The 16,719-nt window shown below is 35.1% G+C and overlaps 1 protein-coding gene across 1 annotated transcript in view; it reads right to left on the bottom strand.

Moving 5' to 3' along the window:
- The window catches only part of Scn9a (sodium voltage-gated channel alpha subunit 9), a 163,576-nt gene that overhangs the window by 31,931 nt on the left and 114,926 nt on the right, over window positions 1-16,719 (bottom strand). The window contains exons 17-18 of the mRNA XM_055600182.1: window positions 14,726-15,202; window positions 1,970-2,087 (exon numbers count right to left, since the gene is read on the bottom strand). Of these exons, the coding sequence (XP_055456157.1) occupies window positions 1,970-2,087; window positions 14,726-15,202 (595 nt within the window). The remainder of the gene's footprint in view (window positions 1-1,969; window positions 2,088-14,725; window positions 15,203-16,719) is intronic.

Here is a 16,719-nt window from a genome sequence, read left to right as displayed (position 1 = left end):
ACAAAAACCAGACAGCCAAAATGCACAGGCTTTCCATGTTAGGTTAGGAGGTTCAGGTTCTGATTCAATTTGCTCAGGAAATTTTCGAATTTCAGCATGCCCCAGAATCCTCTCAGATTTGGGTCTATCTCTGTGTTTCTGTGAACTAGAGCCTGAAAGAGAGTAAGGCTTCAACCCAGTTTTTTGAGTAGAGCATGATGTTGTTGAGTTAAAGTTTGGAAGAAGATATAAATATATGAGGAAGGTCACATCAACTTTCACTTTTAGGCATGTATATATTAAATTTTATAAACTTTATTGCTAAAAATTTGCAAGAAAATAAAACATAAAACATCGAAATTAAACTGACTCAAAATCTACACAACTCATCCTCTGTATAGTTAGGATAGGTATTCAGAATGGATGCTTGGAGCTTTACATGAAATTTTATACTTTCAGTATTGAATGTATTCTATGTTCTCATTCACCTACAAAACCAGAAAGAAAATCATGGCTTTCAGCTTTGTATCCTCTTTCATAACTGTGTTTTTTTACTTGCATCTAGTCTTTCCTCATCACCATATGCTTAACCTTTTTTGTCCTCTATATTAATGTTATACTGTCTTCAAATATTCATTTGTTTACATTAATATATATTATTGAATAGATTCTGCATATGAGAGAGAATAAACACCTATTTTCTTTTCTTTCTTTGATTGGATGACTTCAATTAGTATTACATATCCTTCATTTATCCATTATTCTGCAAAGTTTTAAACTTTTTTTAAGAGTTGCTTAGTTCACATATATCCAGTGAATAAATCAGCAATAAATATGGGGTTGCAAATATCTCTATTACAGGGTATTCTCTAAGTATAGGCCCAGAAGTGATACATAATATGTTAAAAATGGGATGCTTCAAGCAATATCTGATATGACCAGCAGGCTCTTGTTAAGCAGATTTAGCTCTTAAGAGTGAGACCAAGGATATACATATTGACTTAAACAAGTGACGGGACAGAAATGTTCACCCAAGCCACAGCCATTGTTTAAACCACTCTGACTTTCAAAATGGCATTTCAGTATGACAGTACTTATGGGATACACTAAACATGGTCATTAAAAGAAACAGAAAGGCACTTTATTACTCTTAGAGAAGTGGAAGAAAAAATAACGTTGGAATGCTATGCATCCTCTTTGAATCTAGGCTAGGGATAAATTTGGAGACACAGCAGTCAACCATATCAAATTATTTACCCTATTTAGTCTGGATGAATCATTCTAATGTTTGGAAAAAGAGACCCTAGCAACAACTATCCCATTAAATTATACCCTAGTGTCTTGGCTAGTTTTCACATCACATTGACAAGGCTGGAATCATCAAAGAAGGAGGGAACCTCAATTGAGAAAATGCCTCAATAAGATAAAGCTGTGGTCAATCCTGTGGGGGCATTTTCTTGATTAATTTGTGATGTGACAGGGCCCCAACCCTTGTGGGTAGTGCCATCCCTAGAGGTTGTAGGTTTTATAAGAAAATACACTGACTCAGCCACGAGGAGCAAGCTAGGTTTTCTTGATGACTTTTGCACCAACTACTGATTTCTGACCTGTGAATTCCAGCTCTGACTTCCCTCAGTGGTGGGTGGAGTGTGATGTGGAACTGGTAGCTGAATTATCTCCACCCACACTCCTCAATTTAATTTTGGTCATGGTGTTTCATCACAGCAACAGAAATCTAAGATACCCAGTAATATGAGTTAAGACTCCAAGGTGACATGTATCATGATCCTACACCAGTCAAGAGTTCTATAGTAAGAGGCATTGACATTGGAATTTACTGTCAGTAGATGTCACCCACATGGGGTGCCCTTAGAAAGCCATTCTTGGCAGGACAGGAAACCTAACTTTGGCATATAGTTCCCAGATAGCATCAGATAAAGACAAAACTCAAAACACTAGTGAATGAGAAAGCGTTCCAGTTTTCCCTTACCATCTGTAAAACACGCTTCAGGCTCATCTGAATTTACAGGTTCAGCTTCTGCTTCTTCTTCTCCTGGGAGAGGGTTGTCAACCGTGCTGCACTCAGAGGAACTGGATCGGTGCCGTCTCTAAAAACGAATTCACCATCCCCACCAAACAGGTCATTTAGTGAATATTCAAGTGTGACATTTAAGCCTGCTTTAATAACCAGTCATGCAAAGTTTCATGAAAAATGTTTAACAGCATGATGAGTATAAAAACATAGAAACACATGTTGAGGTCAGATTTACCCTATGGCACAGGTAAAATTAATCTTTCTATCTACACATCCTGCAAAAAGGAAATTACACAATGCTAGCAAGCAAGCATTTGGACAAAGCTGGCAAGAGGGAGCATTTTGTGCTAACTGTAATTTGGATAATAATTATTGGCCACATTTGTTATTATTTTAATACAGAATTGTGTGTAGTTAATTTTGGATATAACTGACCACTGGGAACATTAGTAAGCAAGTGTCAAGTTTCTAATCCTGCATGCCTAAAATGACAGAGCTGATAGTTGTCAGAAAAAAAATTATTAGTTGGGATTTAAAAAAAAATGTACAATAATATCTAAATAAGGTCTTTTTACTTTTAGAACAGAATGGGTAGCAGGATCCTATAGATAGAAAGTCTTTACACAAGACAACTATAAAATAAACTGTATTGGAACCCAAACATTAAAGACCATACCAACACTGGCCATTTTAATATCAACTTTTACTGCGTGAAAGAGAAGATCATAAAGTATTGTTTTTCGAGGCAAAAAGAGCGACCGACCACTTAGGAGAGCATCACATGCAAGTGCTGAAACAAAAATTCAATGGAATTAAACATGGCGGACTCACACATGAGGGCAATGAAGTCATCATTCTGATCGTTCTGATCATAATGAAGACAAGTTCTCCTCCCAAACTTTATGATCAAGTACTGTGTCTGCATACACACACACATACACGGAAGGTTTTAGATACAGTACATACAGTAGCTATAGCGAAACAGCCAAATTCCTCCTGATATTGTTTCATAGGAGGGTGGAGCATCACACCAATGGAAGAGTTAACTTCTCATACTCATTTGCTGAACAACACGTGAATATGGAAAGCTACTACTTATCTTAACAATGTGTCACCAGTTAAGATTATAATTTAAGTTCAGGAGAATGGTTTAAGCAAATTCAGGTGGTAAAATAACAAAAATAATCATTTTCAATGATTCTTTGTCAATAAATTTGTATTAACATTATAGGTTTTATCTAAAGTATTATAATTTTAAAATGGACTTTGAGGTTCTTTTTACGAGTACAGCATTGAATTCTCAGTGTTATAATTATCACAAGTCATTCATCAATCAAAGCAGCATTGGTATGTTATACAGATGGAATATTGGTTAATTCATTTTTATAAAAAAAGGAGGAATTAGAAAGGCCTTATTAAATGAATACTTCAGTAGATGTGCTATTTCTACTGGGTGAAGGCTTCCATTGTTAATATCAATTATAAAGGGTATCAGTACACAATTATGTTAAAAGGTGGGTTGTAGAAAGTGGTTAAATTAACCTAAAATGCCTTAAAGTAAGAAAGAGAAATATTTAGTATCACTGTGTTGAGCTTGCTGAGGGGTGGGAGAGGGGAAACCATGATCAGAATATCTTGTATGAAAAAATTAATTTCATTGAAAAGAGCATTCATAAAGTTACATTAAATATTCTATAGGAGTTAAGGCTTCAGAATAATCACCAGTACAGCAAATAGTAGTTTTCAGGAAACACTTAAAATGATTAATATTTATGTCATGATAATTCTACAAAGCCAACATTTTGTACTAAATGTACAATGTTACAATTTTCTGATGCTCTCAGGTTTTTTTTTTTAATTTATTTTTTGTTTCAAAGCTGAGTTGAACTATCACCAAGGAATCAAAGATAAGCCCATGATTCTTTGGGACAGGCTTCATCCTTGCACCCCTGTGATAAAAATTGGTGGCCTTCATTTGGACACGAGGCAATGGGAAAAATTACTGACAACAGAATATGGAGCACTTCTCCATGTGAAGTCAAACTATTAACGACTGTAGTTAGAACACCTTTTCTTCAGCTGGTAGCAGCTTTCAAATAAAACTGTCCCAATTTGCATTTTGACAGAATTTTCACAGGCTATACAGTGAAAGCCAATTAACTCTCACTTTGCAGAGCTTACTGAGGTGTAGGCACAGGGAAAACCATGATCAAAAAACATTGCATGAGAAAACTAATTTCAACAAAAGAGCATTAATAAATATTTACCCAAAGTTACATTATAAGTAAGTAAAGCTTTAGGTAATTTCATGTAGTGCCCTCTTTCTCTTGATACTGATTGTATATCAATTAAATTTAGAGTTTGGGTCAGAAATAATAGCTACACAGTATTGTTGTTCAGTGGAATAAAAATTATCATGATTTCTGACATGAATTGTAATTAATTCATATAAAAATAAAATTATTATGATCAATATTTAACTTTATGTTGAGTGTATTGTTCATTCACACAGAAACTAATTAGGTACTTTATATAAAATACAAATATGTAATGTCTATGGTCTAGCAATACAAAGTTTTTATTCTAATCTATTCAGCTTTTGTAAACTTTATCATTTCATAGGGTCCTATAAAATATCTTTACATGCAAAAAGTGAGGCATATAATAAAAGTTATATCTTGCACTAAAAATCACTCTAACTTTAAACACTTAAATTTGTTTTATTTATTTTTATGATACAGAAAGATTATTCCAACCTTTGTCTTATTTTTTATAATCTTGTGATTATTTTATGTTGATACTACTTATCACTTTTTGAAGTTTTATTGGAAGTCAGATATGAAAAATAAATCAAAAATGTTGGTAATTTAATATTAGGATATTTAATTTTATTTTAATATAATGTGAATGATATACTTTCTAATTATTTATCTTTTGCAACCAAAGATATTTTTTTACTTATAAGCTAAATGAAGAGAACACAGAATCAAGATTGACTCACAATTACTAAGACCAGAAAGTGGGCCAGAGTTGGCCTTCTCTTTTTTTAAACTATGACTTTAACTATAAATGTATTTTAATAGTTTTGTCTTTTATTTCTATGAAAATAATGTACTTGATTAAAAATTACACAAAAAGTTCTTGACGCAACTTCCTTTAGGTAGGCAATGTTAAACCCATAATTTACATCTATATTATCTACATCACTGTCGTCTGTCTATCTATCATCTATTTATCTATCTATCTATCTATCTATCTATCTATCTATCTATCTATCTATCTATCTATCCACCCTTTATATATCCATGTTCTTTTTATGTCTTTTCATATATTTTTCTGGGTATCTATAAAATAGTGATTGTAAAGCCATATTTATCATCACTGTAATCTTGTATGACTATAAAAGTAACCCTTTATATTATTGAAATCATGATGAAATCAAAATGTTTATTACTATCTGATTTTCTTGTATTCAAGTGTGTTTTTCACTATTGGGTGCAAGTAAAGACCGGCTAAATATGCCATATTAAAAAATCTCCCTATGTTGATCACAGACATATTTATCAAATTTATCCCTGAACACAGATAGCACCAAAAAGCTGCTTCATTATAAAACAGACAGCAGTCAATGCTACTTGGTTCTTCTTCTATAAATTTCCAAGAATAACCATCAATCTTTCCCTCAAAACCAGAAAACCATGAAAGACATAGCATGTACTTCAGGAAATCCAGAACTCAACAACAATATTTCTCAGAGCATGTTGGATACAGAAAACATCCAAATGAGGCTGCATTTAGAACAGACACACTTTTCATGCCTTCTTCACACAAGAAAAGATAAATTCTTTAAGGAGCAGAGCCTGGCAAATTTATTTCACCCAGACATGAAAACAGTGTGTAAGGGAGAGCAAGAAGGTTGAGAGAAGCAAATTGAAAATCAAGGAGTGGTATTAAAAGAAAAAGTATGGGCGGTATTAGTGATCAGCTAAGCCCTGATCACTTATCAACAAATAAGTTGTTATCAATATAACAAATAAGCTCTTATAACAAATAACAAATGAGCTCTTATCAACAAATAAGAGCATTTATTAGATCAATCTCACTTCTTAGACGACTAAGTTCAGAATCCATATGAATCATTTGATTGCATCTAAATAAGTATATCTTTAATGATATGGATATCTATCTCTCTCTCTCTCTCTCTCTCTCTCTCTCTCTCTATATATATATATATATATATATATATATATATATATATATATTGTTGCAAACAAACAAATTGTATATGTAAAATCTTGGCTAAAGGCCTTGGTTAAAGTCATGGAAAAACAAAGGCAACATTTGGAAACATAAGGAGTTTGAAGGTTGAATATTTTTTTGTCTAGATCTTGTAGTGTAATTTTAGAGCTTTATTCTAACTAAGACAGGAGGAGCAGTCCCTAACAAAGTTTTTAAGGCTTCTGTGTGCTATCATAAAAAGACCATGATGACAACTAATAGAAATTACTCCAAAAGTTTTTTTTTTTTTTTTTTTTTTTTTAGTAAAGATTATCACAATGGACACCTGTTGAAAAATTCCAAGAGGTTTAGCAAGGATTTCAACTATGCAAACTTGAAGACAGGGTGTGAGTTCCAAGTGTAGATTTGAAGCCTCAAGCTTCTTTACATATTGTTCTTAAATTCAAAACAAATCAGAAAGAAAATTAAATATATATCTGTTTGTAATTTCACTATTTCCTAAATGAAAATCAGGAGGGGAAAATTCCAAAGCCTAGAATAATTATCAGTTTCTCATCACGTGAATCGCCAATATTGAAAGCACAATATCAGTACAAAGTTTTTGTGAATGAAAAAATATATATATATATTCTCTCCTAACTTTTGTAAAGGCAGCTTCCATTAAATTACTACATTCCAAATAATTCTTTACAACTGAAAGACTCAGCTTTTACTTTTTACTTTTGTCTGAATTTTTAATCATTAATCTATATGTATATGTGTGTGCCTGTGTTTGTACATAGTAGTGCAGAGGCCAGAAGAGGGCATTGAATCCTCCAACCTGGAGTTACAGGCGGTTGTGAGAAGCCTGACAAGGGTGCTTGGAACTCAACAGAGGTACTCTGGAAGAGAAATAAGCAACCTTAATGACAGAGTAAAAGGAATATTGTTTCTTGATATGTACTATGACTTTTCTATAACATTGTTTTGGCAAAAAATTATGAGTTCATAATATAACATATATGTATACAACATACATATTTATGTGTATCTATGTAAATACATGGAAGTGTATTTCTAAAATATTTGAAATATTTTATATTTTAGTATATCTATATAAGTGGTATTGTATATATGTGTGTTTTTATTCATGATCTACTTGAAAAACATTTATTACATTGTGAAATGGTTTTCTTCCAGAACAATGTGTTCAAATCACCAACAATTGAAAATGGAAAATGCTCTTTATTTAAAAAAATCTGCTAACAATAAATTCAGGTACACAGAAACATCAGGGTATTTTGTTGTTGTTATTACTGATTTTTTTTCTTTTTCCTTGTAAATTGTCTCTGGATTGTAACTAATTCATGGTAACATTTTGCTTTCCCCATTGCACAGTGGACAACAAATAATACAAACATTTCAACAATGACATAAAGTAAAACTATGAACTGGATTATAAAATAAGACAAGATTCTTAGTATGACTCTTATTCTCAGTTTTGAAAGATTATACTAAAATTAATAAACATTAACTGATGTCAGTACAAGATATTTTCTTACATGTTTTAGAAATATTAGGTAAAGCTGCCTACATTATTATTCATAATCTTAGCAAAAGTGTCTGTATCCTCCTGCAACAGAGCTGTAGAGCTCATTTTTCTCCACTTAAAATGAGGTTCAGAGGAAACCTGCATAGAATCAGAGTCTACTCTCATTGCTGAGTGGCATTACTTCTGAGATTAAATAAAACAGTTCAAACACTTATTTCTCATTGCTAGGCATAGCTTGTTGATGTTTAACTGACGGTATTTAAATATGAATAAGCCTGTTTAAGTTTTTGAATCGGTTATAAAACTAAAGTGCTAGTCAATGCTAAATCATTTCAAAAGTACTCAAGTTTTAGACTTGGGGCTCGGATACATTGTGTGTACTCTGAATGCAGCCAAAATGCTGAGCCTTAATTTTTGGGTCTGTGAATACAGAGCTATAAATAAAACAATCCTGTTCTACTATGGTTTTAATGTTTATAGCTAACATATTTCTCCCTCTAAATTGGTGTTCTATTAAGTGTTAGCCTACTCAATTTAAAGCTGAGAGTGGCTTTTGTTTGAAATATGGCTTCAAAGTATGTTACTACTGTATCTTACTTTTATAATCCATCCAATAAAATTATATTAGTCATGCATTTGAAATCAGTTCAGGATATGAAAGATATATCAAGAGAGTAATCAAGAAAGTCACAAAAACAAATGGAATAATCCCAGTGACATGCTGTGACATCGAATCATCGATGGAACAATCATATGCTTTTTCTACTTTCTTGAAATGGATCAGGCAGAGAGATTTTGTAGCCGAACAGCATGCAAGACACTGAAAAAATATCATATACGTATGATGTTTTAGGTAACCTGTGTAAAAGTGGTCACATGTGTCTCTGAGTAGTTAAAGCACAGAGCGGTATCCTGGGGAGTTCCACTGTGGTTTTACCCCTGCAGAAGTGAGAAGGTTAGGTTCGGAAGCTGAGGAAGGCAGCATGAGGAAGCAGTCAACTCTGACTCAAAGTGTGAAAGCTCTTATACCTGCAAGCAGAAACTAAGTATTTGTCTGAAATACACGTTACGTATTCACCATTGGGTAATATGTTTGGAACACAGCAAAAACATAAAATGTCATTCAAGTGGGCTTAAAAATAATTATCCAGTTATATAATTCTGTTATTCAGCAAATAAACATATACACTATCACCTGCTAAGCAATTTTCATATCTGCCCTTCAATACGATCAATGTTTTAAAAATAGATTATATGCTTAGGTGAGAGTAATAGTATATAATTTGAGAAAAATACTCTTACAATAAATATTTCCCAATTTACTTTTAGTTGTCATGTTTAATGAGAGTCAAGAATTTAAACATCACTGCAGGAAAGTAGTACTTCCAAACCTATCAAAGCGTAAAGAATACAAAATCTTGATTTAGATATTTCAGACCAATATTTCATTGCCCAATAAAGATGAAAAGATTTTTCAAAGGGTTTGGAGCCAATCTGAGAAACAGAAATGATCCAGGTCGAATTCTGTAGAAGAGTGATTGATTTTTCTGGAACTGAGGCATGAACGGCAGAATCAAATGCCAGCTCCCTGCTAATACGCACTAAGAAACAGTGAAATCTGGTCAGTCAAAAGCATTTCTGGTAAGGATGATTATACTTTACAAAGTTCAATACAAACTGAAAATATAAACTACCCTTTAATGAAAGGCTGAGGGAAAAAAAAAACTTTGATAAAATCTAAAGAGATACAGATTTAATAACAATGAAAAAAAATTCCAGTAAGTGGGTATAAAATATTTAACTTTGATGATTGTACACATTTAAGTAACATTTTATCAAATCAATAAAATGAATGTATTTCATATCAGGCATGCACCTCATATTCTCTTTTCAGAGATGATAGCTTTGAGGCTTAAATCCGGAGTAGAAGAAGGAGTGGAGGGATAAATGAGGGAAATTAGGTGAGCGATGTGAGGGCTTGCTCTTTGGCCTGCAATTTCCTTCTGTGGCAAAGACAGCCAGTGAATTTACCTCTGTGTGTCAGAGTTCGACCCAAGGGCTCCCTCTTCCAGCCTTAAGACACGGATTTCTTATTTTGGAGACCCTCAGTGGGACACGAAAGGACCCTGTTACAGGAATGTGCTAACCCTGCCTGTGTTGTATTGAGCTGTATATTCATCTCACTTGCAAACTGCCAGGTTAAAATTATTTCATTATTTTCACCCATTAATACTTAATTGATGAGCTGATGAATAATTACTTGAATATTACATGAACTTTTAGTGTCAATTTGGAAATCAAATGTTGAAAAAGGTTAAAATATTTAATGACTATAATTTATGAAACAATATGCCTGTCTTTATGCTGAGCATATATCGAAAATATGAATCTATGCTCCATGTTGTACATGAATGCAAGTAATAGATGAAATAATTATAGCTAGTTACATACTGTTTAGGCATTTGAAATGAATATAGTACTTTTTTTTACATTTTTTTCTTTATGTTATACTGAATAGATACGAAACTTTGAATTCTGGAATATAAAATTGATTGAATATTTGCAATTTCTTATTCTTCAACTTCATATACTCTTATTTTATGTACTTTTCTGATTCTAAAAGTAAATTTAACTTTTATTTTCTTAGTGACTTTATATTGTATTTTTGTACAATAAGACATGATAATGCAAATACATGTTTCCTAATTGTATCCTTTATCTGTGCCTATTAGAGCAGCACACTATTTGGCCAAATCACTTTTATGCTGTTTCTGTAATGATGCAAATCTTTATGAAGACAATGGAGAAGCTGCAAAGCCAATGTTGTTCATTTCAGGGATGCTTCTCTGATGCCAATCTCATCAATAAGCCTGAGAAGTCAGAGTAAGAACCCCAGGGCTACCCACAGCAGTTGTCACCTCAGAACACATATCAAATAGTGACCACAGGGCCTGAACTTGTTTAAGAGGAGTTTGTCTTATTTATTAATGATTACATGAAAGTAGAGGCAAAGTATTATAACACACAATTATCCTTGCATATCCATGCATATTAGGCTTTTAAATAGTGTACACTGATAATAATGAGTGGAAAAGACAGACTTACGCTGTCTTGAGAAAATATATTTAAAGATTAAAAATCAATTCATTAAAACAAAGAATAAGGTTGTTATAAGTTAATTTTGTTGATATTGTTGGCTAATAAATTTTAGCCAACAATAAAATAATGCTTAAGAATGATTATGAAGGCTTTCGTTTTGTTTTGATGACGGTGTCCTTTGCTTTACAGAAGCTTTTCAGTTTCATGAGGTCCCATTTATTGATTGTTGTTCTTCGAGCCTGTGCTGTTGGTGTTTTGTTCAGGAAGTTGTCTCCTGTACCAATGAGTTCTAGGGTCTTCCCCACTTTTTCTTCTAACTGATTTAATGTGTCTGGTTTTTTGTTGAGGTCTTTGATCCACTTGGACTTTAGTTTTGTGAACTCCACAAGGAGAGCAACAGAACCAGAAAATTTGAACACAGGGGTCTTTCCAGACACTCATACTCCAACCAAGTCATGCATGGAGATAACCTAGAACCCCTGCACAGATGTAGCCCATGGCAGTTCAGTGTCCAAGTGGGTCCCATAATAATGGGAAGAGGGACTGCCTCTGACATAAACTGATTGGCCTGGTCTTTGATCACCTCCCCCTGAGGGGGAAGCAGCCTTACCAGGCCACAGAAGATGACAATGCAGCCACTCCTGATGAGATCTGATAGACTAAGATCAGAAGGAAAGAGAGGGTGACCTCCCCTATCAGTGGACTTGGGGAAGGGCATGCGTGAAGAAGGGGGAGGGAAGGTGGGATTAGGAGGGGAGAATGGAGGGGTTTATGGGGAGATACAAAGTGAATAAAGTGTAATTAATAAAAAAGAAATAAATAAATGAGGGAGTGAGGGAGGGATTGGGAGGGGAAGAGGGCAGGGGCCACAGCAGGGATATAAAGTGAATAAACTGTAATAAATAATTAATAAAAAATAAATGTCCAATAAAAAAGAATGATTATGAAGTTGGAATCTAAGCTCAGAGTTAAGATTCATCTGCAATTAGGAGTGCAATGTTAGACTTACAATGAATCAGCAATTGCCGAGTTCCATTATAACAGAATATTTGATCCTGAGTTTTATTGTTGCAGGGGAATAACTGAAGGTCATTTTATTCCTGCTTATTATTGTCTTGCCTTTCTATGTCCTGTAAGACTGTGATATGGTTTTGGCATCCAAACTGAAAAGTTTCCAGAAACATGTACAGCAAACATACCTTATTAGTCTTTCAGAGTTTCAGTCAATTTCATGTGTGGACATGATATCTACTATCTAGGTTGGAAAGGAATGTGCACCATAAGAACTAGATTGACTAGTGTATGCATTACCTTTTTGTTATGTCTCTCCCTGTCTTTCTCCTTTGTCTCTCTGTCCCTCTGTCTCTCTGTTTGTCTCTCTCCCTGTCTTCCTCTATGTCTCTGTGTCTCTCTCTGTGTCTCTGTGTCTTTGTCTCTCTGTGTCTGCCTGTCTGTCTTTCTGTCTGTCTCTCTCTGTGTCTCATTCTCTGTCTCTTTGCATCTACCTCTCTTCTATGGGTGCTGGAGTGGTATAGAAGCTGTGGAGTTATATTCAGATCCCCTCTTCTGGTGAGTCACTCATTGATCCAGCTGCCAAAGGCTGAGTTCCTCTGTATAAAGTACTGTGTCATAAGTGAGCTGCATCATCCAGTGTTACGTTCCTCCTCCTGGAGGGCAGAGGAGGAGCCTGCATCTGGTTAAGAGCAGGAAACTGGCCAGACAGCCTTGCTTTAAGTTGAGATTACTCCAAGGGCTATGCTAGGAGCAGGTGAGATGGATGCTACAAATGCAGCAGCTTAACATGCCCCTCTGTCCAACACTGTGACATTTCTTACATCTTAAAGCTGTTAGGTGTTTCCTGGGAACATTCTCAATCAGACCTTCCCAGAGCTCTCTCTGTACTAATGCCTCCAACGATTGACACAATTAAGCATACACGATTCCAACCATTCTGAAACTTTGGCTCCTCCTTTTCCCTTTAGATATGTTTCCTGATACCTACCATTCAACTTCATTTGGGTGCAGTTGAGCTGTCCCAAAGCATAGTCTGTAAACTGACTAGTTCTTAAATCCAAAACTATACATACATTCTTCTAAGTCAAATACATTTACAAGAAGTGCACCTACCCCTCTCTCCCCAAAAATAAAACTATGCTTCATCACCCTGTCACCTTTGAATGTGTCTTTATTTGTGATGGTCTTTGACGACATGTAATGTGGTTAAGAAGAGGTTAAAACCATGGGTAAAATAATCCTCCTGGATGTTAATAAGCAACTTCATATGGCTTTGGTTGACTTTCCTGTTTGGCAAATTTTATTGACAACTAGGATTTTAGGCTTATTTTAGAGCAATTGAAACTTCATAACTTTCATTGTTATTGGGAGAAAAACTGGTGATTGAGTGAATTTCATTTTCCATATGAGACTAAACTCAGAGACATGCTGCTGAATTTTTTTCTACAAGTTGAAATTAGTCCTTTTTTTAGTTTTTCATGTAAAAGATATATGTAAAGGGTTTACTTCCTGACCTGGCCATCAGGAAGGGAATTATTTTCCTTAGTGATATATATTAATAATACATTTAATCATTTGTTTACTCAATAAATGATTGTAGCGACATATAAATGTACTACATTGGCTGAATATATGACTGTGAATTGCCCATTACTGTGCCATGTAATATATTTGATACACTGACTATAAATTAAAGTTTGTTTTTTTTTTTTCAAGACAGGGTTTCTCTGTGTTTAGCCTTGGGAGTCCCGGACTCACTTTGTAGAAGCTGGACTCCAATAATTTACGATATAAATAAAATCAGAAAATTATAAAAAATATCACAGGAAATCATTTCCAAGCAATAATTAATGATGAATTATGGTTATTATATTTGACATAAATGGAATATAGTTCAGCACATACTTTGACTTACTTAAGCATACATAGACTGAGGTGAGAAAAGACACAAATATATTTTTAAAGTTTTTGTTCTGAGCTCACAGTACCATTTAATGTACCATAAAATTTCTCAAAACAATTTATATCTAAGTAATAAATAGAGAGAGATATAAAATTATGTAGGCTTTGAAATTAGATGATTTTCTCTTGACTAGAGTTCAGGTAGGACTCAACAGGTAAGTGTTTGGAGAACTTTGCATTTAATCATGTGAGCTGTGATTTAGGAACTAATGACTTTGAAGAAGAATTTGAATTTCAAGTTTTAAAGATTTATTCAGGATTTTGTTCACAGAAGGACATCTCAAGCAAAGTCACATGGGTAGAAAGCTTTTATGGCATAGAAGGAACTGTACTAGGTATTAAGGATGGATTTGCAGGAAAGCAGAAACACAGGTGTTCAAAGCTGTTTCAGTCTCTATTGTGAAGCCTTCTGTGCAATGCACACTTCAGGAGACTATGGAAGCCATGGATGACTCTACCATGGTAAGCACATGAACAGGAATGAACTGAAGTGAAATCAGTTTTAATGCATGGAGTAGATGAAAAGTGGAGGCAGAGGGACTAGTTGGAATTGGCAGGCAGTGAGTACAAAGATAAGAATGATAGAGATGACAAAGGAATTTGACAGGGTGTAGACTAAGAGTGTTTAACTGCAGCACCGGCAACAAGAAAGAAGTGGAAGATGGGAAGATCCTGTTAGCTACGCAGGGTGAGATCAAGTAAGCACTAGCAAGAAAATCTTATTCAGACAGTCATCAAGCTGTTTAAAACGACACCCACGATCTCTCTCTTTGCATAGCCAATGTTGGACCTGAGAACGCCAAACATCTCAAATGTTGGTTCATCTACAAATTATTAGTGCACCAATATCTGTAAAGTGGCCTTACCTCTTTGCTGTAGTCACTATCTGAGTCACTGCTAAGTTCTTCGGTGTTCATATTTTCCAAATCAGACTCCCCAGGTGCAATTGGCACTGTCACTGTGAGGCTGGGATTATGAATAAAGGACTGGTAATCATTTTCATCCATAAAGCTTTTGTCTATACTGCTCCCAAAACCGCTTATTTTATCCTTTTCTCTGTGGAACTTGTGATCTTTGCTCATCTCAGCAAGCGTACGGTTTGAGATATAGTTTTCTTTCCTGTTGTTCGCATCTGCAGCTTGTTTCGTGTTCTTAGAACCCTTTGGCTTTTTGGAGAATGATTTTAGAACAAATTCTCGTAGGGTCTGTTTCACATAGTTTATCCCCCTTTTAATTCTGGCCACTGCGATCTGGAGGTTGTTTGCATCTGTGTCTTCTTCAATTGCTGTAAGATTGTCAGAACTAAATGAACTCAACAATAAAGCCAGAAACAGGTTCAGGACCTATAGCAGGGCAGATGGGGGTGGGGAAAACAGAAAAGACAAAGAAGCATACTTTTCAGAAATACAGGTTGCCATGCAACGACGCAATCGAAAAAGACAAAGCACTTTTTCATGATCTGGTAAGAACAGCTCAGGGCGGTCTCAATACTCCCTTCACACACATGCATGGAGACTTGGGAAGCAGAGCATGAGCGAAACTCATGATGATTTACCATGAGAAGCAGAGAATTGTCCCTCATCATTATCATGAAATTTACCCATTTGTTTTTGTTTTGTAATGTGAGCCAGTTAACGGATCTCTAAGGTTCTCTCAATTCATGTGTAATTTCACAACTTACTTTCAAAGGAAAAAAAAAATAGCCTAAGAAAATCAGACTATTGTCATTCTGCTGACCATTCAGGTCCTGATTTAAGCACACCGAACATAATTAATGAAAGACAATGAAACTGATACCAAGCTCAGAATAGCTATCTGGCCTAGGAGAACTACAACCTCATTCTGAGTTTGGTATTAAAGTGCATAACTCCCTTTCTCCCAGCAGGGCCTCTTGCTCTTTGCCTGACTTTATCTGGAGGGTGGCCTTAGACACAGATGCCCCTACCCGTATTTGATATATGGCCTTTGACAAAGCTTCCTGTTAGCTCTCCCCTCCCTGTGCCTATAAAATAATTAGGTGCTGTGTTCCCATTCATAAGATAAGAGCATGCTGTTTAATGCAAATCAAGCATTCTTGAATGGGTCTAGTTCCAACTAATTTTGTACACCCATCCTTGGAGCACCCACCCACTCTCCAATGGGTATGTAGCCTTTGTTCTCTGGATTTGAACTCGCTCCTGAAGTGGTTCCCTGGGTATGTGATCCCTGTACAGTGCTTGCTGGCCATTTCAAAGCAGGGTTATTGTCCCGTGCCACTCCAGACTTCATGGGATGGTGGGAGACATCCCCCAGGAAGGAGAAGACCCCGACAAGATCTGATTGCTGATTTTTTAATCTTAAAGACTTGTTTTTGGCTGGACTCATACTCAGAAGTAGAAGTTCTCAGCAACGCAGCCTAAGTCTCTTGGAAATCTCTTTCTGGAATTTTTTCTTTGGTGAAATGTTTAGTGTATTCCACAGCCTCTTCCTTATTTTTTGTAATGCATTTTTAATCCGGAGCAACATATCAATGCATGTGTTCCAGGACAGGTAGAGTAACAAGACATTGAATCTTGTATTCTTTAGTCATGGGATTCATACCTTTGTTTAGGGGCTTTCTGACAGTGTATTGATGGGCATTATCTATTTCAGGGAGATTGAAAAACTTTTCAATTCTGCTACCTCTTTTGGGCTCAAATCATAGTATTTGTCAGTCCAGGGATATCTTCCTCTCCTTTTTTTTTGTAATAACAAATTTGAGATCACTCAGATTATCATTCACAATGTATCTGGAAACAGACTTGTACACTCTCTCTCTAGTTCTCCTTGGGCTGTAAAAAAATGTTCCTCATTTAACACCAGGAACACACTCTACCATAGG

The sequence above is a fragment of the Psammomys obesus genome, unplaced genomic scaffold (assembly GCF_907164565.1).
Source record: "Psammomys obesus unplaced genomic scaffold, mPsaObe1.curated_primary_1811, whole genome shotgun sequence".
Taxonomy (NCBI): domain Eukaryota; kingdom Metazoa; phylum Chordata; class Mammalia; order Rodentia; family Muridae; genus Psammomys; species Psammomys obesus.
This window is presented reverse-complemented; position numbering and strand designations above follow the sequence as displayed.